The sequence below is a fragment of the Tachysurus vachellii genome, chromosome 2 (genome assembly GCF_030014155.1).
Source record: "Tachysurus vachellii isolate PV-2020 chromosome 2, HZAU_Pvac_v1, whole genome shotgun sequence".
Taxonomy (NCBI): domain Eukaryota; kingdom Metazoa; phylum Chordata; class Actinopteri; order Siluriformes; family Bagridae; genus Tachysurus; species Tachysurus vachellii.
In genome coordinates this window covers 6800659-6825570 of record NC_083461.1, presented here as the reverse complement: position 1 = coordinate 6825570, position 24912 = coordinate 6800659, and the positions used below count along the sequence as shown (strand labels likewise).

Below are 24912 nucleotides of genomic sequence, written 5' to 3'. Positions count from 1 at the left end.
CATCACTGGACCCATCAGTCGCTCCGCAGACTGGACCGAAGAGCTTCGTCCCCTTCCATCCAAAACCGGCTCGGAGGACTTCCTCGAGTATGGCGGCTCAGAAGGGACGCTTCGGACAGGACAGACTACACTTGAGATCGGGCGAAGGGCTTCAGCTGGACAAGTGTCTACGGGCAGCTTTCAGGATGTGTTCACAGGTGAGGAGAAATAATCATTTTCTATTAAATACCATTCACCTTTAAAGAATAATTTAGAAAATAATCTTTTTACCCTTGTTCTCTTATACTTTCCAATATTTGAAAAGCTCGATCTAAATTTGTGCGAGCATGAAGCATGCATGCACACACACCCCATACACACACACACCTAACTGCTCTTTTACTGTCTAAAATCAATACTGTTCGCTCTGTGATGGCTCTCTATCCTGAAGCATTTCTATTAATAATTCATGCCACTTATCTAACAGACAGCAGACCCATTTGTCTGAACTTTGTGACCTCAAAAGTTACACAGAGATGTTTGAGATGGGGGGGGAAAAATTATATATACTTTAGGCCTGCAACCTACATAGGAGCTTTGTATTTTAACAAAAGAATGCAAAATACACTGTAAAGGATCCTTCTTTATTCTCTCTCTTTCTAAATATGTCTGACGTGAATCCAGAATGATTAACTGTTAGATATGGGGATGCACTTATTTCCAGGGATTTCAGAACAGTGTAACAGATATTGCGTCATCGGGTAGGCGTGGCCTATTTGATAATCTAACCATAACCGTAGTTTTTGGTTGTTTATTTGTTTTCTAAAATAAATCTACATGTATGACTGTTTTATCCTTCGTGGGTATGCTTTTTTGTTTTTTTTGAAAGAGGGAGTTTTTCCAAGACCTCCGGAAAAACGCCCACTTTACGTCGTGGTAACGAAACCCCTGGAATTTAGTGAACGCCATTAGAGATGCTTGTAGGTATGTTTTTATTACAGTGAACACAGTGTCTTACTAGTTCATTATTGAGAAATAGAAACCATCAGGTTATGTCTGTATTATCCACCAGTACATTGATTTGATTGAGTACAAGATTGTAGTTGATTTCGAGACGATAATCAGATAACTGGTATTATTAGGGATAAATACACTCAAGAAAAAAAAAAGGGATGTGGATCGCATGGTGAAAATCGTTGAACGTGTGATCCAGGAACAAGCAAAAACATGCACCGCCCACCGTATAACCTTTTTTAATCTTTTTATATAAACCTTCTAAGATTTTAGGGCTTTCAAACTCCTGATGGGGAAAAAAGCTGGATTAAAAGCTTTTCATTAAAATCACTTTTGATTTTCATGTTTGCGTTTCAAAGAATACTGCGAAAATGTCGACACCGTATGCACTCTTGTGTTCAACACACTAGTGAAATAATTCTGCGAAGTGTTCAGATGACCACAAGATCAGTTTGTTGTACGTTTGTACAAAATCAGGAGGAGGGAGGGTCAGTGTTTGTTTTTGTGCTGGTCAGCCTGTGGGAGTGAGGCAAGCGGCCACGTCATCGGTGATCTGTTGCTCAGACCTGCCCACCGATCACTGAACTTACTGATGATCATTTTATTTTTTTGTGTTCAGCAGAGGGAGCGATGTCTGTTCATGCATGTGCTGATCTGCTACTGGTACATCTGATTATCACTGTAATGGTGTGTGTAAGATGAGTTACTGTCATAACACATGATACAAAGCCCTTATCTATCTTATAGGTTCTCTTCCTGTCTCCCTCTCTCTCCCTCTTGTGCTCGTGCTCTTTCTTTCTTTCTTTCTTTCTTTCTTTCTTTCTTTCTTTCTCTCTCTCTCTCTCTCTCTCTCTCTCTCTCTTACGCTTTCTTTCTTTCTCTCTCTTTCTTTCTCTCTCTCTCTCTCTCTCTCTCTCTCTCTCTCTCTCTCTCTCTCTCTCTCTCTCTCTCTGTTTTCAACCCCTTACCTTCTCAGTCTCATTATGTTCCTGCTTTGTGCCTGACAGTCTTTTTTTTTTATTTATTTATTTTTATTCTCCTGAGCCTGACAAATTGCATCATCTCTCACATCCTGAATTAAAGAGTTAATTTAAAATGATTAATTCCGTAATTAACGTTTCGGGTCGGAGTAGATCGACGGACCCTTTTACAGAAATGGACAGTGTTGTTTATACTTGAACACGACAACATTGTTTTTCATCTCCACTTACAGATTCAGTTTATCTTTCCCTTTCTCTCTCTGTCCTCTGCTGTTGTGCTATGCACTTTGTGCTCTAGTGTATAAATGAAGGGTTGCGTCATCCTGGCGCTCGAAGCGCACTTCTTATTCTGATTGTCTGAGCACGCAGGTAACCGTGTACCGTATTAGTTTTAGCTGTATCTACAAAAAAATATCCAGCATTCTGTATGATGCGTACTTGGATTTGTGGGTTTTTTGTGTGTAAACGTGCTGAGATTGCGTTTGCATCTCCTCTGCTACTGTATTTTGCCTCTCTAGTTATCCTGATATTGACAAAGCAACAGTCTTGCTAATCAATTAGGATCGTCACCGTGCAGCAAAAAACCCATCAAATCCCAGCACTAATAAATACTATTTATGAGCCTGACACAGAAATTATTAGTGTTAGTCGGTTGGACGAAAAAATAAACACCTCAAAGTCTTCCAGTTAAACTCAAGCTAGTTAAAGGACCACTGATTTGTACGTAGCTAACGGCGTATGATGTGGTTATCACAACCGAAAAGCATTCGGAGAGCTTGGGTTCAAAACACAAGCTCAAGACCTACATTCTGTGCTTTCTAAGTGGAAGTGATGTCAGGATGACGTACTGTATGTCATGCTCATCAGTCACACCTGTCAATCACGGGCTCCTGAGTGCAGGAGCTTTCGTCAGTACGTTATGCTGCACCCCGACACAGCATGAGCAGCAAGGAAAGGAAGGAAGGTTTGAAAGAAAGAGGAGATCTGACTGACTGGTGGGTGGGAATTGGCAAGGAAGTTAAGAAAATAAATCTGCGGCAGGAAAAAATACAGTTTATTTTTTTTTTCTGTCACAGAGTGAAACGTCATTTTGGTAAACGGTTTTGGAAAGCGGACGAGTAAAAGAACGAGGCTTCAGTGTAAGAAAAACAATACAGACAGAACTGTGATTGTGGTACAGTACACTGCTTTAGCTTTAACAAAATAAATCAGTTCTGATGGTAATTACATGAGAATCGCTGAAGAGCGTGGGTGAGAATCGCTGAAGAGTGTGATGCTAATTTTAGAGCTGTGTGAGAGAACTAGGGTCCTGGAGGATTTAGGGGGAAGTGAACTGCAGCATCTTCGAGTTGGTTTAAACGCAGGCGTTATTTGTGGAAGGAAATGCAGCTGTAAAGGATGAATGGAGAGAAAGTCAGAGTCTCACCCAGAGAGAGAACGACATACTGCAGCAGTGTGAGTCATTCAGACGAGCCGCCCTCGGTGAGAGATCCCCCAGCCCTCCTGTGGTTAGGAATTTTTAAGTGCGCACTGTTCATTTCCAGTAGTGACTCTTTGTTGTTGTTTTCGCCCGTTGATGCTGCAACAGAGTTGTAGTGATGTGCGGTTTTAGCTAATCTGTCGTTCAAAGTCACATGCAACGCACTAATAACATGACTGTTTCGATACTGAGGGTTTTATTTTTTAATTATACATAAATTCCACTTGTAAATGCAAATACAATATTGTAAATCATTATCCATTTTTTTCTTTCTATCTATTTTAAAGCTCATCTTATGTTCAAAGTTTGTTAAAGAAAGTGTCGTCTGATCTCCAGTCATCAACTTTCAAGAAATGGAATTTATGGTGTGATTTTAGACCAGTAATCATGCATGCTGTATGTCATGACTATCTTGAAAGAGAAGAACTCGTACACGAGACTCATAACTCCCTGTACGGAGCACTCGCACGCTTGTATCGCATCGTATCGTTATATACGTTGTTCAGTTGATCATGTTTAAACATGACTACTTTATATGCTGGATTTAAAAAAAAAAAAAACACTGTACTGTAGACATGACTCCAAATCGGGCTTAAAGGTGGGGTCTCCGTTGTTTGAAAGCCAATGTTGACATAAAAAACACCAAAACAAACACACCCCTAACCCAAATGTGTCCCACCTCTGTACTGATAGCTCCGCCCACACATACATACGTAACCCAGGCAACTAATGGAAATGTGTCCATCATAGCTGAAAGTAAGAACAGTCCGATTGCAGATAAACAAACAAGCAAAAATGACAAGTATAATCATGTAAAGAACAAAGACATATATTAGTTCTGTGTAACAAAGCAAAACCAACGTTACTCACCTATCGAGAAGGAAAAAAGCGCCTCGGCGTCTTAAGTAAAGTTGGTCACATATTCACAGATTGGAGTTTCCCGAGTCAATAACTCCTGCGCTAAACGCTGTTACTACACAAAACACGGTTGTAGCTGCGTCTCTACATTACTACGATAGAAAAGAGGTGTTATTTGTGTAGTAACAGCGTTTATCTCAGGAGTTATTGACTCTGTGAAACTCCAATCTGTGAATATGTGACCAACTTCCTGCTCCTTCAGTTCTCTCCAGCGCTGGAAAGCTGATCCTATATTAACACGTCCTACTTCTTACCTTATCGTAAGCCTTTCTTCTCTTTCTTTCTTTGTTTTTATCCTCCATGTCAATGTTAAAACCGCTTTCTGCTAATGTCACACATGCGCACTGAACACTCTCTCCGCCCACATAGACAAGACACGCCCCTTTTCTGCTCATTGGCTAAACGTTTGTTTTGTTTTTTGCCCAGACTCAGTTTTCTGAAGCATTTCTCAAACAACGGAGACCCCACCTTTAATGGGAAATGGTACCAAATATGCAAGAGCTTCTTGTTGAGTTCTTCAGGCAGTTCAACTCGGAGTTCTCCTTTCGCTAAACACACTTCTCTTTCTAGGACGTACTCTGTTGGAGAGGTTATTCCAGCAGCAGGAGAAGTCTGAGTGTGAAGAAGAGGCAGAGAAGCTGTGTTCTCGAATCCTGGCCATGGGGCTCCTCCTGCCCTTCGGCGACTGTTTCGGAGAGCAGTACGAAGGCAGTACCACCCAAGACACCCCACAGTTCAGCGTGAGTCCCTAATCCTTTCATCACACCTTATATAGTGTGCAGTAGTAGAACAGGCTTCGGAAAGACAAATGGATCAGGTAGAATAGTGTATACTTTGTTCTTCTCATGCCGAATGATGTCGGCTCACTAACGATGCCTGGGATTTTCTGCTTTAGTTTTTAGTCACATACAGCGTTACCTTTTTACTTGTGTAGGAGGCCTGGTTCAAACGTGGGGTTCGGATGTGATCTGATGAAGATGATGTAATTTGATTCGATATTTGTTTTGAGCACTTAGTTTTATGAAGTTGTTTATATAAGGTGTGGTATTAACGAGCGACGGGATGAATGATGCAAGTGTGTGGTGGTTTAGACACGCATAAGGCCATAAGCTTCAGTTTTTAAGTATTTATTCAAACCCCAGACTGTAGTGGATAATAACGTAAATATGATTTGGATGAACATTTCTACATGAGGGAGAGCTGTGAGATTGCAGTGTCTGTGCTGCAGTGACGTGCTTTGTGTTTAAGAAATAAAAGTGCTGAATAAATATTCACATACTTTTAGTACATAACACACACACACACTGCTGAACACGCTCAGGTTTTAAGCCAGAACACAGTCTGTGATGATCACCTCTCTCCATCTCCTGCCTCCTCTCTCCATCCTCTCTTTATTCCATCATCCTTTTTTTCCCCTCTTTGCTTGTGTCCCCTAGTAATTCGATCTTACTGCAGGAGTCTCTCTCTTTCTCTCTCTCTCTTTCACTCTCTTTCTCTCTCTCTCTCTCAATTTCTGTTTCCTGAAGCATGTGGCTTATACGCCTCTGCACTTGTCTAGCAGAGTGCCAGACGAATCCACGATCGAGACGATTACTCCAAAAAAACGAAGCATGGATCGCAAATCTCAATTCTACTCGGATTTTAGGAATCACGAATGCTGCCCTGTGTCGGTGGACGCAAAAAGCAGGACGGGTTGGAAAGCAGGAAATGTTATATTTAATGTGGAATTGTAAATTAGGGTGGAACAAGTGACATCTGCTCTTGTGGTTTGGCATGGCTCTACTGTGAGCCAGCCGTGTGTGTGGTGTGGTGTGTTGTATTTATTTAAAAAAAAAAAAAACTAAACCAAAAAAAAAGTGATTCTGTATTGACTCGTATTGACTCTTTTGCTCTTGATGAAAGAGAATGGAAAAAGCAAACACACATCAGTCATTGTTGTTGTTCGTGCCTGGCTGACTGCATGTGCACCGCTATGACGGCACACCTTGCCTGCCATCTACTGCGGAAAGGACGTAACTGCGCCTGGACACACATCCTCTGCATTGCCGCTCCACAACCTGCCTTTAGTGTGGAGTAGCAGAGTTTCCGAGAGCATGGACAGTGCCACAGAAAGCTGTGTAACGGACCTCATTCAGGAGACGCTCTGCGAGGCGTTGGATTTTGTGCGCGAGTGGCTGCTGGTTGCTATTACGGCACGTGAGGAGGAGAAAGAGCAGCGTCTCAATGTGGCCTGGCTCAAACTCAAATGCACCATCTGCAGGACACGCAGTCGCTTCCAACATCTGCAGGTTGGCAATGGAAAGGGAAATGCAGCTGTCTTACAACGTTGTTTTACTGCTATTAGTGATAGGACGTAGGACAGTACAAGGCAACGTACACTGTGTGTTTTCCAGGCTTCTGATTGTGTGCGTCTTTATGGTCTTTGTTCACACAGAGTCCTTATGAATGAGTAAATGACTCGAACGTTTTTTTCAGGGTGTCTGTGTGTTGGAATTTGTGTGGTCAGAAATCAGAAAAGTTTAGGACAAATGAAAGCAAGTCGTCGTTTGAGACGTTACATTTTTTAGATTACTTAAATGGACTTAAATAACTGCACTGTGTCTCATACTATAGCATTCTAGGAAATATAATGCATTAGAAAATCATTGTCCAGCAAACAACTATTGTACTTTTTTCCTGAACACTTTCACGCTTTGAGGTGAAAAATTAGTAGTTTATTTGAGATGTAGCATAACTGTGTATGGTCTTTACACGGAACCTGTTTATGATCATTAACGAGACAAACATGACTCAGAGGTGTTTACTTTTATTATTAGAAGGCGAGATAACTGACATTTTTCATATTCTTTGGTTTACTTAAAGTCTATTTTTCCTTTCTTTAACGTGAAGGCATGTTTTAGTTTTACAGTAAGAAATAAACTTTTTTTTGTAATTACATTTTGCTGTTTGCTTTTATACTGCAGTTTTTTTTTTTTTGGCTCAGGCTGCTCGGATCGTTGTGATTGTAATCAAGTAAACACGCACGTTCACAGTGACAGGGATAAGAAGCAGTCATTGGTTGCAGGTATAATTTATAAAGAAATGAATGAGTTCAGAATGAGGCTTCACGGTACAGCTAAAGCAGAGCACCTTCCCCTACATCTCTCCTACTTTTGTCATCCTGACTCTTTCTCTTTTTGCCGTTGTTTCTTTCTTTTTGTTCCCATGTTATCTTTTTCTTTCCTGCCCTCAAGCTGACATCACTTACCAGTGTCCTGATCCTACAGGTTGAGCCGTCATCACGTTTGTCTGTGTAATTATGCAAGGCAGAACGTAAACGTCATTTCATTTAGTTTTTCTTTCTTTAATAAGCCTCCAACTCCTCAGGTTACTTTTACAGGTCACTTATTTTATAATAAAATGCATATCGCTGTGTAAGGAATTTAAAGATTGCAATCCTGAGCTTCAGCACAAAAAGAAATTGTTTATAATAAAGAATTTTCAGAAATTAAATGCCGATGTGATGCCGAACGAAGACTAAAGCATGATTTCCTTTGGTCTGGATCCATGCATTATTTTAGCGTGACGTGTTATTAGGAATACGAGAGAGATGTGGAATCGTGCTGCGCTGTTCTGTATTTTTTATTTATTTATTTTTATTATACATTTCCAGAATAAGGAACATAAAGGGATAACTGAAAGGTCCAATTATTTCAACTAATATAAATCGACAGCCATGTCATGCAACACTAATAAAGACGGCTGGATTCATGAAGGTGTGGCAAACGCTGGTTACATCATGATGTCATAGCAGCATGTATCATGTTACTTTCCAGATTTTTCTTTTTTTTTCCTCAGTTTGTGTAAATGGGGAGGAACATGCTAGAGACTGGAGACTGTTCCATCAAGAGTTCAGTCCTATGTGCAACTGTAAATAAAAGCTAAGAGCGTGTGTGTGTGTGTGTGTGTGTTAGCTCTTTACAGTATAAAATCTTTATAGTATAATATAATCTACCTTTCTATTTCTGTCCCTAGCAAAATCAGCTGTATACCTGGGCTCCAGTGAGTCAGCCCCCTCTGTCACTGGATCACTTTGAGGGGCATTTACCAGGTCACATCAAGTCCCTGTGGCCTCCACCTCGTCCCGAAACTGATGAAAAACCCGGTCTGAAGTACACTGAGGCAGGTATGTATGTATACACACACACAGTGTATTGAGAATTCTACTCCATTCCCTACTCCCTATTCTCGACCGGCTCACGTACATAATTTGTGATTTTAACTTATTGCAGTGCGTTGTGGGATTTCAAGAGTGTTCAGGAAATGTATACTGGACATGATGAAGAAAAAACTGAGTGGTTTGTCAATCTTTCCCTGCACACCACTGTACTGTACACTATGTACCACTCTGAAGGTTGTTCTGAGGATGTGTTTCTGACCCCTGCCTCATCTCTCATCCTCTTTCATCTTTTGTTTTTTTTTTCTCCTCTCTTTGCTCGTGTCCACTAGAAATTTGTTCTCACTCGAACAGGTTCCATCACTATAATCTCCTCTTTCTCATTATCTTACAGCAGTATTTTCTCTGATGCTGTTACTTTGGTCTGTTCTAACGTTCTCTGCTTTCTTGTCTGACTTCAAAACTTATTCACCCTGTCTGTGTCTCTGTCTCTCTATATACATCCTTCTCTGACTTCGTCTCTCTTTTGCTTCTTTTTTTTGTCTCCGTTTTTGGAATCTTGTCACTTTGTCTTCCTGTATGTCTTGCTCTTTCTCTCTGTCTCGGTGTCTCTACTTCTGTCTCCCCTTTTCTGTCATGTTCTTTTTCTGTCTCTCTCGAAGTCTTAGGTTAATGGATTTTGTTAGTGCTCAGTTATTTATGCAGTGTGGAAAAAAACCACGAAAGCGAGCGAGAATGGAAATAGTGGTGGTAAAATATGCAGATTCACAGTTCTGTGTAAAGCAGGTGGAGCTGAAGCACTGAGTTCTGGCTTTACATGAGCTGGTCCAGCCCTGTGGGTGTTTATTGTTTTTAGGGTAGGTCTGAAATGTCTAAACTGAATATTTCTCCTTTATTTTGCATTTAAACCAATAGAGGATGATGAGGGTAAGTAGCTTTTTATTTATATATATATATATAAAAAAAGACAAAGCATTTCACATTCATGTTCTTGTTTCTGTCGAGTTTTGCTGGTCAAGAGTAGAAACGGTGACATGCTGACTTTCTTCTGGCTTTCTGGGATTTGTTTACATCAGAGATCGCCTCGAAACTGAGTCAGAAACATTGACTCAGTCCAACACCGCCCCTCTGTGTCTCTCATTTATTTATTTTTTAAGTGTTCAGGGAATAAGAGGGCTGGTTTATGGACATGTAAATAACAAACCTAACATTAAGCGACAGCATTTGTCCTCTCTGGCTTCCTTAAATAACCCGACCACTAACACTTCACTCCATTTGTCAAGCTCTTGGTCTCTGTGTGTCATCAGACTTTAACATGTAACCAGTAAAAGCTCCACACAAATCAATTCCTGGTTAATTTTATCATTAACCCAAATTATTGTATTGACTTTATATCTAGTTTTAAACTTCTTCTTTTAAAAAAAAGCTTTTGAACACAAGCAAATACTCTCTATACAGTCACCTGACACACAGAGGATCCTGACCGTTTGTGTGTCCTCAGTGTTCTTCACATCTTTACGGTGTTTCCTCTGCTCCGTATTCACACGGTGTATAGTACGTATGTTACATTTACATAACACACTTAACCTGCTGTGTGTGTTACAGAACACCAAGCTGTTGTATTGGGGCTGAAGAAACAAAAGCAGGAGGAAATCCAGGAGATTAAGGTACACCACATTTTTATTTATTCTTCAGTATTAACATTGTTACAGGAAAAACAACAAAAATTGATAAAATTTAATGCAGCCTAGGGCTTTCGAGCCACATGCACCAAATTCGGATATGTTGTAGAGCCTGATCTGAAGTTTGTTGCTATTACTTTTCTAAGCGATCCGAGTACCGGTACTTCCGGTACCGGGTCTCAAAGTGGCCTTTTTTCCCATAGACTCCCATTATAAACTTTGGAGGTTTATAACTCGGCAAGCTATCGAACTATCGAACACTAAACTCGGCCAGCTCCTTTAGGGTGATGCTCTGAACAAAGGTTTAAATTGGTGTACCGACTGGCCTTTCGGTTGTGCCACAGCCCCGCCCCCAAAATATGCAAAATCAAAAAACTTTTTACAACATGGACATGTGACATATCAAAACACTCAGCACAATGAGGGGAGCTTCCTCAGGAGTATTTGGATGACATCACATGCTCGTCTCCACTTGCCTCCAAATGTTTTGGCACCCTATCTTTCTGTCCACTTGCCTCCAAAAGTAACACTGACCCTTATGTCCGCTCGCCTCCAAAAAGCACCGGCCTTTGCGAATACTTGCCTCGTCAAAGCCAACATCAAAGTTTGTCGTGACAAACTTTACAAATCTAGTTTTACTTAATTTCTCACTCCACTTTTTTGACTAGACAAAAAAAATGCTGTTCACTTAATAAAACATTAAGCACAACGTTATGTACAAATGTTAAATATTTATTGATGCTTAAAAGGTGGGGTGCATGATTTTTGAAAGCCATTGTTGACATTTGAAATCACCAAAACAAACACGCCCCTAACGCAAATGGGTGTCACCCCTGTTTTGATGGCTCCGCCCCACACATACTATGGTGGAACCTGCTGGGGCAGCTGGCCGAGGGGATATTTTTATCAGTAAATGAACTCAATGAGTAATACTATGTTAATACAGATGTGTTTTTGTAGTACTGTGTGTTGTACCGTGAAAGGTTTGGCTCCGTTTCACTCGGAAGACGTTCAGTTCTCTCCAGCGCTGGGAAGCTGATCCTATATTAACACGGGTCCTGCTTCTTGCCTTATCGTAAGCCTTTATCGCTTTTCATTTTTATCCGCCACGTCAATGTTTCAATCGCTTTCTGTTAAATCCACACATGCTCACTGAACACTTACTCCGCCGCATATTGACAAGACACGCCCCTTTCTGCTCATTGGCTACACGTTTGTTTTGTTTGTCGGCCCTACTCAGTTTTTTGAAGCATTTCTCAAACATCGTGCACCCCACCTTTAATGTCCACCACGAGTCTCTGTGTAGGTTCTTACTATATTACTGTATACTGTGTCGACGCCTTCTAAACAGTTATCTATTCAGTGGCATTGTGGTATAATATATATATAGCAGTAAATCTTCAGTGTTTTATATTGCACAGTTTTTAACTAATTTCTCTCACTTCACCAGTACAGCACACTGCAGTACATATAAATATTAGTGTGGAGCCAGGAGAGGGCAGCATCAGTTCAGGATTTGAGTTCTTCGGTAGACTGGAATTGTTAGTTTGGTTTCAATTCAGAGCATGAAATCAGATTGACTTGACTTGCTGACTACATCTGTTTCAATTTGCTACTTCTTCAAATGATCTGTAGAGTTTATTGGCATCATTCCACACCGCCACAATTTCCCCATAGCTCTGATACTGATCCCTGTATTTGAAAATGATTTCAAATAGGTGTCAAACTCTCTACCTGCTGGAAAATACGGCATGTCAAACAAAAGAAATGGAGTTGATTACGACTGTATATAAGGACTATAAACGAAAATCTTTAGTTAGACCGTCGATCAGGTTAAAAACTCCATGCACTGGCTTAAGACAAGTTTAGGCTAAGAAAAGTAGCTAACGCACTGTAAAGTACTGTACTGTACTGTACTGTAATACAGACTAAATGAAGGAAACAATTAAGTCAAGTCAAGAAGCTTTTATTGTCGTTTCAACCATATTATAGCTGTTGCAGTACACAGTGAAATGAGACGTTTCTCCAGGACTGTGGTGCTACATAAAACAAAGACAGGGCTAAGGACTTAAGTAAGTTAGTCCTAGATACATAGTGTATCTGCGTAACCTGATGCAAACAGCGCAGGACAAGACAGAAAGACAGCGCAGGACAAGACAGAAAGACAGCGCAGGACAAGACAGAAAGACAGCGCAGGACAAGACAGAAAGACAGCGCAGGACAAGACAGAAGACAATACACAAAAACAGCGCTGACCAGTGTAAATACTGTATGTTCAGACAATATTGTGTGCAGTAATACTACAATAGAATGAACACAGACTCTTAGCAGCAGGTCCCTGAGATAATGTATAGGATTTGTGCAAAAACAGCACAATTAAAGCTAATATTAGCTCATTAGAATTGTACCACCACTGGTTCATTTAAGAAAATAATCTATGAAAAGCATCATTTTGTTTAACACACAAACGGTATCCTGAAGTTAGGAGCAAAAAAGTCAGCATAGAATAAATCTTGACTTTTGCTTCAGTCTTATTTGAGATGCGGTCGGGTGTTAATTGTGATGGTCAAAGGCAGTCAGAGAGATTTAAGCGTAATCCAGAACCACTTAACAGCTCGGTATAAGAAAAATGTGTGTTTCCTTAAGAATCATCCAGTTCTCTGTGTTTTATCGCTTTTCTCTCTGCATCTCATTTGGCTTCATGAAGTCACTCCATAGCACAAGCTGCCAAATATAGCTGCTAAATATAAATGTAAGGGCTGGAAGCCATCAGCTATTACACAAGAAGGCCGTCACACAGATATTATACCGTCCTGATCCCTCTCAAGTGTCGTTTAGCTCATAATATAATATTTGCTTAATATTCTTAACGTTTTAATGCATGCATTTCTCACACAAATAAAGGGGCATGTAAATGTCACCCTCCACGGATGTCCTGTGATATTGTGCAGCATTCTGTTTCTTTGCTGAGTTCAGGAGATGATTAGCAGGCTGAGGCCCAGCTGGAAGTTTGGGGTATATAGTGCTTCGGGGCCTTTGGGTAGAAATAGGCCTATTGCTCTTCAAGGACACACTGGGCAACTCCTTTTGTTTTTATTTTTTTTTTCCCCTCTGCCTTTCTCAGAGAGTGGCCCCAAATGAGCCTCAACAAAACATTTAGCCAACATGTTGAGAGTACCGCATGCCAGTTTCTCACTAGATAACATTTTTTTTAGCATAGTATTGACTGGGCATTGCTAGCGTGGTACTGATTTTTCAGTTTGAATTGTTTATCTGAAGTGGAAATTGAAGAATTACAGATTCCTTCCTCAAGTGTCTGTTTTTCATAATCTTTTTTTTTTTTTTTCTTTTCTTTTCTTTTCTTTCTCCCAGCAAGAGCCAGGATGAGAAATTACTAGTGGATCTTGCTCTACAAGTGTTTGGTGCCAATTATGTCATATGTGCTGTATAGCTGTCTTCAGCCCAGCAGGAAGCCATAGTTGTAGTGCTACAGTTTCAGATTCTTCTCTCTTTTCAGGAAGAGTCCATGCTGAACACTGTGCGCCTGAAGCAGGAGCACGTGACCGTGATTCAGCAGCTGGAGCAGACGATCGAGGACCTGCGCAGCAAGATTGCCGAGTTGGAGAGGCAGCAACACCCCCTGCAGGACCATGATGTCAGTACACAGGAGCAGGAGTGTGGTGCAGACGAGTGTCTTTTTCCGGACGTGTGCCATGTGGACCTACAGACGGAGACCTGTGCTCTCCTCGCGTTAGAGGCCAAATCAGTGCAGACTTCTCCTACATATGAGAGCTTTACTTTCAAAGTGCCTTCTTCAGAGCAGGGCAGCTCTGAGCATCCTCTGCCCACACGGAGTGAGCCGTTGTCGGGAGCGGCTTCAGAATCTCAGCCAGCAGGGACTAGTTCTCCTAAAGCAGAACAATTTGTGTGTACGTGCCATCAGCAACAATGGCCTCCACCTCCACCCCCATTGCCTGGTTTAGCTGTCCTGCCTCCACCTCCCCCTGCACAATCGGAGCTCTCTGTTCCCCAATCCCTTTCTGCTATGACACTACCTCCAGCACCACCACCACCTCCACCTTTACCTGGCCAAACTTTATTATATCCACCACCACCACCTCCTCCTCCACTACCAGGATCAGATTTTGCACCTCCTCCACCTTTGCCTGGGCAAGCTGCAATGCTGCCACCTCCTCCACCTTTACCTGGAACATGTGCCCCGCCTCCTCCTCCACCTTTACCTGGAACATGTGCCCCGCCTCCTCCTCCACCTTTACCTGGAACATGTGCCCCGCCTCCTCCTCCACCTTTACCTGGAGCAGGTGCCCCGCCGCCTCCTCCACCTTTACCTGGAGCAGGTGCCCCGCCTCCTCCTCCACCTTTACCTGGAGCAGGTGCCCCGCCTCCTCCTCCACCTTTACCTGGAGCAGGTGCCCCGCCTCCTCCTCCACCTTTACCTGGAGCAGGTGCCCCACCTCCTCCTCCACCTCCTCCAGGAACTCCAGCTCCCCCACTGCCCCCAGGTGCCTGTAACCTCCCTCTCCCCAGCAGTTTGGGATCTCTGCCTCCTCCGCTTCCTTTTGGACTGTATGCTCTAGGTGCAGCCCAGGAGAAGTCTCCTCGAAAAGGACTGGTGGAGCCGCCACACCCAATGAAGCCCCTCTACTGGACTCGCATCCAACTCCATGCCAGAAAGTAACCCTCAAACTACCTTCATGTCTTCCTAACTCTTTTTTGTAATTTGTAGCAAGTACATATTTTTACCAGCTGCTTCAGCAGGAGATCTGTAAAACCAAACAGTAAATAAATGATAAAATAATTCGCGGATCAATCTTGAGCTGACAGCAAAAGATGACATTTGCATTAGAAGGTTGCTCCCTTTCTCATAAGGTTTGTAGATTGAATCCATCTGAAAACCACAGTTTTCTGCAGGGTTATTTTCTTAGCCATGGCATCTATGCCATTTGTAACGGCGATGAAATGAAAGAATAATCATGTAGCTCCTTACTGACTTTTGGCTTAACAATACACCAGCAGACACTCGCCATAGTTATAATAATGTTAGCTTTATTGTGATACTGTCTGCAGTAAGTCTGTGGCGTTTATCATGTCAGTTAGGGATGAAACTTTCCAATACTTATCAGATGTTTTAATCTGAAACTCTGGATCCGTATCAGATCAGATTTTACTCGATTTCTCACCTTTTCCCAAACTTCATTTTAGCATCGGGTCTCTGTTTGTACTCAGAGCTTTGGTACCAGTATCATAATTCCACAAGATGCAGAAAAAGCGAGAGTGTTAATTTTCCTGACCACAGAACTGTTTTGTGTGCATGTCCTTACAATCGTGGAAGTGTGTATCAGCTTTTCTGCTTCTTATTCTGTTAGAGAAGTGAACCCTCTGATTTGGGAGAAGATTGAAGAGCCCTCAGTGGATTTTGAGGAGTTTGTGGACCTTTTCTCCAAAACTGCAGTGAAGGAAAAGAAAAAGCCCCTGTCGGACACCATCACTAGGTCTAAGACCAAACAGGTGAGCCTGTAATTAACAAACTGCAAAGAATGACGTAAATCCTGTGTGATGTAAGAGTTTGCTGCTGTTCAGTTAATTATCAGAGTCGCTATAACACTATAATCGCCAGATGCTATAAGCAGGAATTGTTCAGCAATGCTTGGTTCAGATATACAGATGATGCAAAAGCTTTTACTCAACCTCTGAAGTAACACAGCATTTACATGACTGAGACAACTTTTTTTTTTTTTTTTTCCCCCTGCACTTTCATAGTTGCAGCACTAACATGTATATGTACAGAAATGAATAACAGCCCAGACAACCTATTCTCAAACTCTCCTCATGCCTTCCAATGCTGCCTGTTCTATATTTTCTTTGATATTAACGTTTAGTCTTGGCCGAGAGTTCAGAATAGGGTTATTAACATTTTTTTCACATCTTAGGATTTTCAAGCTGTTTGCTGTCCTTGTAGAAATAAATCACCACTCAGGTGGCGTCCAACTCTACAGGCTCCTTGATCGTTAAATAAACAAAGGATCTTTTGAACTCGCTGATGGTATTTGTGTCCACATCATTCAGTTCACCCGATAATATTTAACAAATGCAAAAAGGCATCGATTTGCGATAAAGCATCTGTTTGTTGGCGGCGTCCAATTGTACATCCCGTCAACCGACCGAGTTAGTGCGTACTGATAAAGTGTCCACATCACTCAGACATCTGTTTGTAGACGCTATCCGTACGCATCAGTGCTAACCGTGAACTACTTTCCTCTATGGCCTTTTGCCTTGAGCCAGAATGAATATGTATAGATGTTACAATCAGGTTGGTTTGCAGATGGTGTCTGGAGAGCTTCACTCACCCGATAGTGGGCACGGTGACCCATCTAACTCTCCCAATCCGCATTCCCGGAACTTACCACACCTCAACAAGTGTCCCCTTGGGCTGTGGATAGACCTCGGGAGTAATAGCACACTGGTCACGGCATTGTGAAAACATGCATACAATTAGAAATGTTTTTGGTCTCTGAGGCTGAACTTTAATCATGCTCTTTGGGTTTCCCGTCACAACCAACCCCCCCAAAAAACTGAAGCAAAACTGATTTCTGTAAACGTATAAAAGCTTTCTTCCTTTCACACCCTATCCCCGACTCCTTAGTCGATCGCGTTGCCTGAAACAACAGTGGCATGCATGTAGATTTCAAGAAGCAGAGCATTTTCCCAAATACAAGCCTGATGTTGGAATTTGAGCATGATGCGTGCAACAAGTAAGCTCGTGTCTGCTCGGGTTAATAGAGAAACTGGGTCAAGTCCAGATGACCTACAGTAGTTAACACTTGAATATTTACAAACTAATGATTGCTTCCATGGCCTGTGGGAAGCTCATCGTGGATCAGAGCACTGTCTGAGACGACGAGTACCGACGCACCCTGGCTTTATCTAGATGGCCGGGAAAGGGCGTAGCAGTGTTCAATTTAATTCAATTCAAGTTTATTTGTATAGCATTTTTTACAGTTGTCATTGTCTCAAAGCAGCTTTACAGAACATTTTAAACGTAGAACAAAAGGTTAATATAAAGATTAATAGAATACATAATTCAAGATTAATATTAGATAGATTTAGTTCTCAATGTGTATGTATTTATCCCCTATGAGCAAGTCTGAGGTGACTCAGGCAGCAGTGGTGAGGAAAAACTCCCTTAGACGGTAAAGGAAGAAACCTCGAGAGGAACCAGACTCAAAGGGGAACCTCATCCTCATATGGGTGACACTAGAGGGTGTGATTATAAATATACAGTCTGATAAATGTTGTATAGATGCAAAAGGTCACATGGAGTTCACATCTCCTCTATAATATCACAGAGTCTGTGTATCCTGAGGCATCTAGAGATCTACCAGCTCCAGTCAGAGTCTGCCTCATCACCCTTTTGATGATCTCCTCATGTCTTCCCCACGCTACATGATTAGTAGAAGTTTCCTTCTAAAGGGCAAACCTTGTTTTGTAGAGTTCCACAGAGTAGGTGTGTCTACCCTTTGTTTAGTCAATCTAAAGAACAAGCAAAATAAAATGGTCAACTTTGAGTATATTTGGATATACAGCAGTTGGGTATGTATATGCACACGTACTACACCCTGTTGGCTTGAATACATAGAGACACTTTTGTTTTTGCTTCCATATTGTAGCAATGTGGCCGCGGTGCAGCACGGCTATTCGTCAGACCACAATGCATCAGTCTTGCAGCTAAGCCTGTTGTCAGGATGCCAATCTGGCAGACCCGCGGCTTAGCTTTTGTCGGAATGTGGCGGTGAGTTACAACCTTGTTGTCAGAGCCTTGGCGGTTACAGCACTTGGGCTTAGTATTTTTGGGCATCATGTTGGCACTATTAGCAAATCCTCAGCCAGGCAGAATAATATAATGCACATGTGTATTGTGGTAATGAATACTATAATCAAGATATAAATGTCAGTTTCTGTAGTAGCCCTGTCATGAACCGAATCAATCATCCGTTATGAAAAAATGAGTACAATTAGAAAGGTCACCTATCTATTTAAGTATTGCTTTGAAGATCTCTGAATAAGGGGCAAACATTTCAGTTTAAGGCTACAGATCTAGGATTTCAGTTAGCACTGATTGATCTGTACAGTTTGCGGATCAGACTACTTGTTTTTGTCTGAGAGCTTCCGACCATCGAACCCTGCACAGATGTGGCCGCGGTGAGTCTGCGGTTTAATAAGGGAGAGGAGGGTGTTCCTCGGGAGCACAGTTATGAGCGGCGGCGTGTTTTTGTGTCGCGGCCTGAAATGGTGTGGCGTCTGTGGCTGCTTTGTTCAGGAAGGGTCTCGTTTCTGCAGTGTAACGGAGACTCTACTCCTGTTCCCAGAGTGGGAAAAGAAGGAACACTGCGAACTCCCACTTGTTCCTAATCAAAATCTGTTTGTGCAAGGAGATGGTATTTCTTTTATTTATATTTTTAAATTAATTAGCTTTATCAGTATTTATAGTTCAACTTAGTGGGGAGCATCGAATTGGATCCACTTTAATACAACATGCATGAAGTTAGAGTTTCATTTGTGACAAACCAAGATAAAGGTCTTTAAATTTGACCCCAGGTTATTGTAAACCCCAGGTAAATGGAATCCTTGGTAATCTTAAGCCCTATTCGGATGGGATTAGTTTTACGTGTGGACGTGGGGGTAAAGTAATTATTACCAGAGCTTCTCTGTGATTTTAGTCCCGTCCGAATGTGCCATCTCGGTAATCATTACGGACAATGTCGGTAAAGGTTACGGCGACTTTTACCTTCTGTAAAAATGTCCGGAAAAATTACCTCCGGTAATACTAATCCCGTCCGAATAGACCCGCTGTAAATATGTACGGTAAAATTCCGTCATTTCCTGTTTAAAAGTAGTTTTTGGCATGTTTTGAAAGCATGGAGGCGCTTGAAGAAGCATTCGGTTGCGTTGTAGGTGGTGGGCCAACTCTGTGGCAAACCTCCAGTGTTTTTCCGCATACCATTTAAAGCAAAAAAAGAGCGTGATAACAGGAAGCAACGTCATACGCACATGATGACAAGGAGGTTACTGTGGTGCGTAAAGCGAGTTACCCCTCCCACTTCTGCTAGTTTTACTGAGATGTCTTGTCCCGTGCGAATTGGCCAATTATTATTACAGACGTCCTGAGGTAAAATTGCATTACTCCACGTCCCCACGTAAAACTAATCCCGTCTGAATAGGGCTTTAGGGTTTCTAACCCCAGGTAAAATAAAAGTAGGAAAACATTTCTCTACTCAGGATTAAAATTGGGGTTTTGCATGACGACATGATGACAACCCAAGCTTAAGTGCATTATGTAAAAGGCCTTCAGAAGACTTTCCTTTGCTGCTGTGATTCTCTTATCTCCGTCCCTCTGCATTTCCAATGCCTCTAAATGTGAAAAAGGTCTCCATGTGAAAAAAAGACATCGCCCGTGTCACACTGAAGCGAGTTGTTTCTGTGACGGTCAATTAAGGTGCTGCTCCACCACAGCCACTGTGTCTGTTGGCTTCAGCTGAAGAGGATGTAGCCTCTGAGCTCGACATCTGGTACAGATGTTTAACAGGGAAGAGAGATGGCTTTGACAGGCCACATCCTCTTTAGTGGAACTTTCAGTCAGTTTTGCCTACTTCCCTGGGATTAACCCTTATTTTTCATAGATAACTCCTTTGCCCGTCATTGACTAGCATGGCGTACTTAAAATGTTAGTCACATTTCACTAAAATGTAGTCGATTTAGTAGATTTAAAGATGTTGGCGTATTTAATCGATTTAATGATTTGATCAAGGCGAGTGTGTTTCCTTTAGATGTTCTGTCGCGCTTGATCTTAGACAAGAAATATTGGCAGCTTGGAATAAAACGGCATCAGAGTCCCATGTTTAAGAAGTTCTCAAATGGCGCACTGATTGAAATAATTGGTTTTTCTTCCTCTAGAAATTGGTAGAAAGAAAAGTTTTTTCTTTTGTGTAATTGCAGGGGGCATAGCTTCAATGGCAGGCCTATGGCAATGTGGCCAAGATGCTTTCTCTTCCTTACACACACGCATTGCTTTCCAGGATTGTATATCAACCTTCCCCCACCCCGAACATCTCGAACAGATTGCTCTTAGCCGGAATGAAAGGCCTTGAGAGGACGGCACGATTCTGTTTCTTTCTCGTTGTTTAATGTTTGCGGTCGCATTTTGGCAGCAGAGAACACAGAGCAGCAGACACTCGTAATGAGCTCTAGAAAGAGGGGAAAAAACATTAGGAATCATTAAAGTGCGTGTATTTGCTATGAAGACGCCAGTCTTTTCCACACTAATAAAATATTTAACTACCGTTTTAAGAAATCTCTTTTAGTTACGGCTCTTATATTGTTAATAATATTGTTATGCATGGATTAATTAATTTATTTATAAGTTCACATTCAGTAGAGGTCTTTGGAGCAGGGTGCTTCCAGTTTCGGTCTTTGTGCCATTGGACATGTCACGGTCTCAAAGAGCCGCTGTTGTACTGAAATTCATTCTCATAGCTCAGTGCCAGGATGTCAATGAAAGTGTGTGTGTGTGTGTGTGTGTGTGATGTGTGTGAAAGTGTCACAATCACCAAGTCATCTTTACTCACTTGTGGCAAATGACCTTGTTCCTTTAGCGTAATTGCAAACCACCCGGGTCTTACGACACGCTAGTTAAAAGTGAGTGAGCCTATTGTATGCTCTTCTCTTATTCCTTCGGTTTAGGTATTCCTAGGCTGCTGCTTTTAACCTCGAGCACTATTGTCTCCAAAGTCACACACAATCTGTGCATCGTCTGAAGAATTGAGCTTTGTGCATATCATCTGAACAGCCAAGCGATGACCTTGACCCAGACCCTACTTCCTTTTTTTTTTTATTTTTTCTACTTTTTCTCTGCTGTGCATACATTCTCCTCTCTCTCTGTCTCTCTCTCTCGCTCTCTCACACACACACACTCACTCACTACCTCCCACTGCAATTATTTAATCAAGGAAACTGTTTCTTTGCCTCTGGCTAATGGTAAATGGACACTATTAATTTCTGATCTTGCTCTAAGATTTTCCCCTTGTCTCTTCATCACTCAAAATTTTTCTCTAATCGGCTGAAATTGGTTTCTGTGGGAACAGAAGGAGGTCGAAGGGGAACAAATGGGAAACAGTTCAGCGAAAGGCGAATTCTGTTTATTGATCGTCAAATCATGCAGCGTTTCTCTGTGTAGGCTTTTGTGGTCTTATTTATTTTATTTTTTATTACATTCAGTTTGTTTAAATGCATCGTATGTCCTTTTAACCTAATCTCTTATATGCTTTGTATGGAAACAGTATTCCTATTAAGCACACAAACAGGCCTCAGATGTTACATGCAAAACTGTTGTTGTGGAATTTAGCCAAATTCAAAACAGTAGTATTATAATCATTGGAGAAAGCCACAGCAAAAGAACAACAGTGCTCATAGGGGTAATAACCTCGTTTACCCTGTGCTATTAGAAAAGTTATGGGCAGGCAATAAGAACGACTGACTCTTATTTCAGTTTAGAACTTGTCTAAGACCTTTAGCAACTGACAGTAACAAAACAGCTTAGTAGAAATTCGGGTCTCGATCCAGTGCAGGTGCCTCCAGATAATAACGTAATCATCGTATTTCATGCATTCGAGTCATGTTAATTAACCCTTGTATGTTGTTGGGGTCTGTTGGACCCATATTCATGAACATCAGTAGTTTTGAAAAACTTTGCTTCCTTGTAAATTTGTTGATTTTTTATTTTTTTTTCCCCACTCATATTTTGTTTTATTACATTTTATTAAAAAACAACAAAAAACAAGTAGCACTTTAATTAAAAAATGTGATGTAATAAAGTTAAAGGGCAAATATTAACCATATATGCTGTTTATATTGCTTGTAATTGGGATGAAGTAAACATCTGTAGTGTATTTTAACATCAAATTTTTGATTGTGTTGATTTAAAAACCTAAAAATGCAGCAGGTCACCAGACCCACCACCACTGGCTGAGTAACACAAATACGAACAACATACAAAGGTTAAAGGGATGCAAGATTGTGACTGTCTTAGCAATACGGGATCGAATTCTTACACAGAAAATGAAACCGTCTGCTGATAAGTAAGATCAGCCCATGACATCACATCACTTTGTTTTCTGTTCAGGATGTTCGTGTGTGTAAAACAGTACACGTGGATGTGTTTGTATTGTGCAAATTGTGAGTACTGTGCATGTTTAGTAGATGGTGATCTATTTGGATACCATTTGGATTTACTGATATTTTTTTATTTATTTATTTTTTTGCATTAATGACACATTCGTTAATCTACATCAATGAACGCGACATCCGCTTCTATTTAAACCCCGACAGAAGCCGGTCGTGGCCAACTCGCACTGCTCGAGGTGCTGAGTCTGAAAGGAGTGAAGCGAGGCTAAGCATCCAGTGGCTGTGATTAGATGCCGATTAGATTAGTCTGATCGTCAAGTGGATTAACGGATCCATCCAAACGAGGGGATCGTAGACACATTTGAATGTGAAGAAAACAATTGATTCAATTTAATGCATGACGTGTTCATTTGCAGACCATTCATTCAGTAGGTTCTTTAGGGGTATTAGAGTTATGTGGTTGGAATGCAGTATAAGGAACATGTTTTGAGTCTCCTTACTGAACCAATTAAAAAAAAACCTACGTACGTTTTGAGGACAACGAACGCCGCCCTAATGTTTATCATCGTCACGGTTGATACTAAATACTTTTTTTTCCCCTCACGATATGATAATCAGACAATATTTATTTAGACTGCACAGTATTTTAATGGGGGGCACGGTGGCTTAGTGGTTAGCACGTTCGCCTCACACCTCCAGGGTTGGGGGTTCGATTCCCGCCTCCGCCTTGTGTGTGTGGAGTTTGCATGTTCTCCCCGTGCCTCGGGGGTTTCCTCCGGGTACTCCGGTTTCCTCCCCCGGTCCAAAGACATGCATGGTAGGTTGATTGGCATCTCTGGAAAATTGTCCCTAGTGTGTGATTGTGTGAGTGAATGAGTGTGTGTGTGTGTGTGTGCCCTGTGATGGGTTGGCACTCCGTCCAGGGTGTATCCTGCCTTGATGCCCGATGACGCCTGAGAGAGGCACAGGCTCCCCGTGACCCGAGGTAGTTCGGATAAGCGGTAGAAGATGAGCGAGAGAGTATTTTAATGCTAATCTTTAAGCCATGTATGAAGTTCTTGAAATGGGGAAAAATGAAGCCGTATGTTTATTTGCTAATCGTTTGTGTGTGTGTGTTTCTGTAGGTCGTCAAGCTGTTAAACAATAAGCGCTCTCAGGCCGTGGGGATTCTCATGTCCAGTCTCCACCTCGACATGAAGGACATCCAGCATTGTGAGTACTGCACATAAAACGCAGCAAAACAAACACGAATCATAAGCAAACACCAAGCATAAATACTTCAAACATTTTGAAGTGCATCCCAGGCACAGAGGGGCAATAAACCTCTTCGCAGACAGACATAATATGATACACAAACAATAAATAACAGGTTAACATTAACATGTCATGTCATAAATGCTCCTGCAGACACCAAGGCATGGTGGGTACTAAAAGAGAATATAAACACAAGCAGGGTAAACAGTAAACAGATGATAAACACAGTTTGATTGGTTAACGTCAGTGCGGCGAAGCGTACGCGTCGCTCGCACCCTCGGTCGAACCGACTGCGGAGCTCTTATTAGGAACAGCCACAATCGGTCAAGTTTCTCACAAGGGAAATATGTGTCTGGTTAAAATGTGTCTCTTCTGAATAGTGTCGTTTAAGGAAAAAGCAAGGAGTTGACCGAGCAAACAGATCAAAATGACTGCCATGAATTTCATCCTTTTGTGCTGTTTCATTCATATTAACTAGAAATAATAACTGAATTTGAATAAATGGAACTGCACTTTGCTGGAAGAGCGACAAAGTCTTCTTTTTCTTTTTTTTTTGTTCGCTGATATGTTTACTAAATATGGCCACGCTCCGTGCATCGTCTGAGACGTCGTCCGGGCCGTGACTTGCGTGGAAGCTGTGACCGTGTCTGGTCCATTCTGGGTGGTAGCAAGCGAGTTTCCTCTGCGTTATCTGCTGATGCTCAGATAGCTGCGGGACTGTGGGCAGACTTTGGGTACTCTGAGGGTAAACAGGATTATAAGATCCATATTTCTGATGAAGTTTAGAAGAGAGTTCCTACCAGCAGCTCGACAGTCTGTCTTTACTCAAGTTTGCTGGCTTGTTGGGTTTAGAAATGCTGCTTTGTGTTTGCACGTGGGAATTTAACACACACACACACAGGCGATTTGGTACGTCTGTAGAGCTACTTAATTACTTTTAAAAATAATAATAATCTTAATTACTTTTAAAAAAATATATATATATGCTTACATTGAGAGATTTGTAGTGGAATAAGTTGTCATGTTGCTGATCATGACATGCACAGCCTGTTCTTATTAGGGATTTGTAATGTGTGCTGTTTTAATATTCTCACTGGGAAATGTATTATAGATATGAATTACATGTGGTATGGTATGTTGGGCATGTGGTAGCCTAGTGGTTAAGATGTTGGGCTACCAATCGGAAGGTTGTGAGTTCGATCCCAGGACCACCAAGCTGCCACTGCCATTGTGTGATCATGTTAGATTCAC

The 24912-nt window shown here is 41.6% G+C and overlaps 1 protein-coding gene across 1 annotated transcript in view; it reads left to right on the top strand.

Moving 5' to 3' along the window:
• fmn2b (formin 2b) overlaps positions 1–24912 on the top strand; it is a 75558-nt gene that overhangs the window by 4535 nt on the left and 46111 nt on the right. Inside the window, exons 2-8 of the mRNA XM_060895036.1 lie at positions 1–197; positions 4942–5111; positions 8386–8536; positions 10133–10194; positions 13727–14904; positions 15597–15738; positions 23532–23619. The exon at positions 1–197 is cut by the window's left edge and continues 1835 nt beyond it. Of these exons, the coding sequence (XP_060751019.1) occupies positions 1–197; positions 4942–5111; positions 8386–8536; positions 10133–10194; positions 13727–14904; positions 15597–15738; positions 23532–23619 (1988 nt within the window). The remainder of the gene's footprint in view (positions 198–4941; positions 5112–8385; positions 8537–10132; positions 10195–13726; positions 14905–15596; positions 15739–23531; positions 23620–24912) is intronic.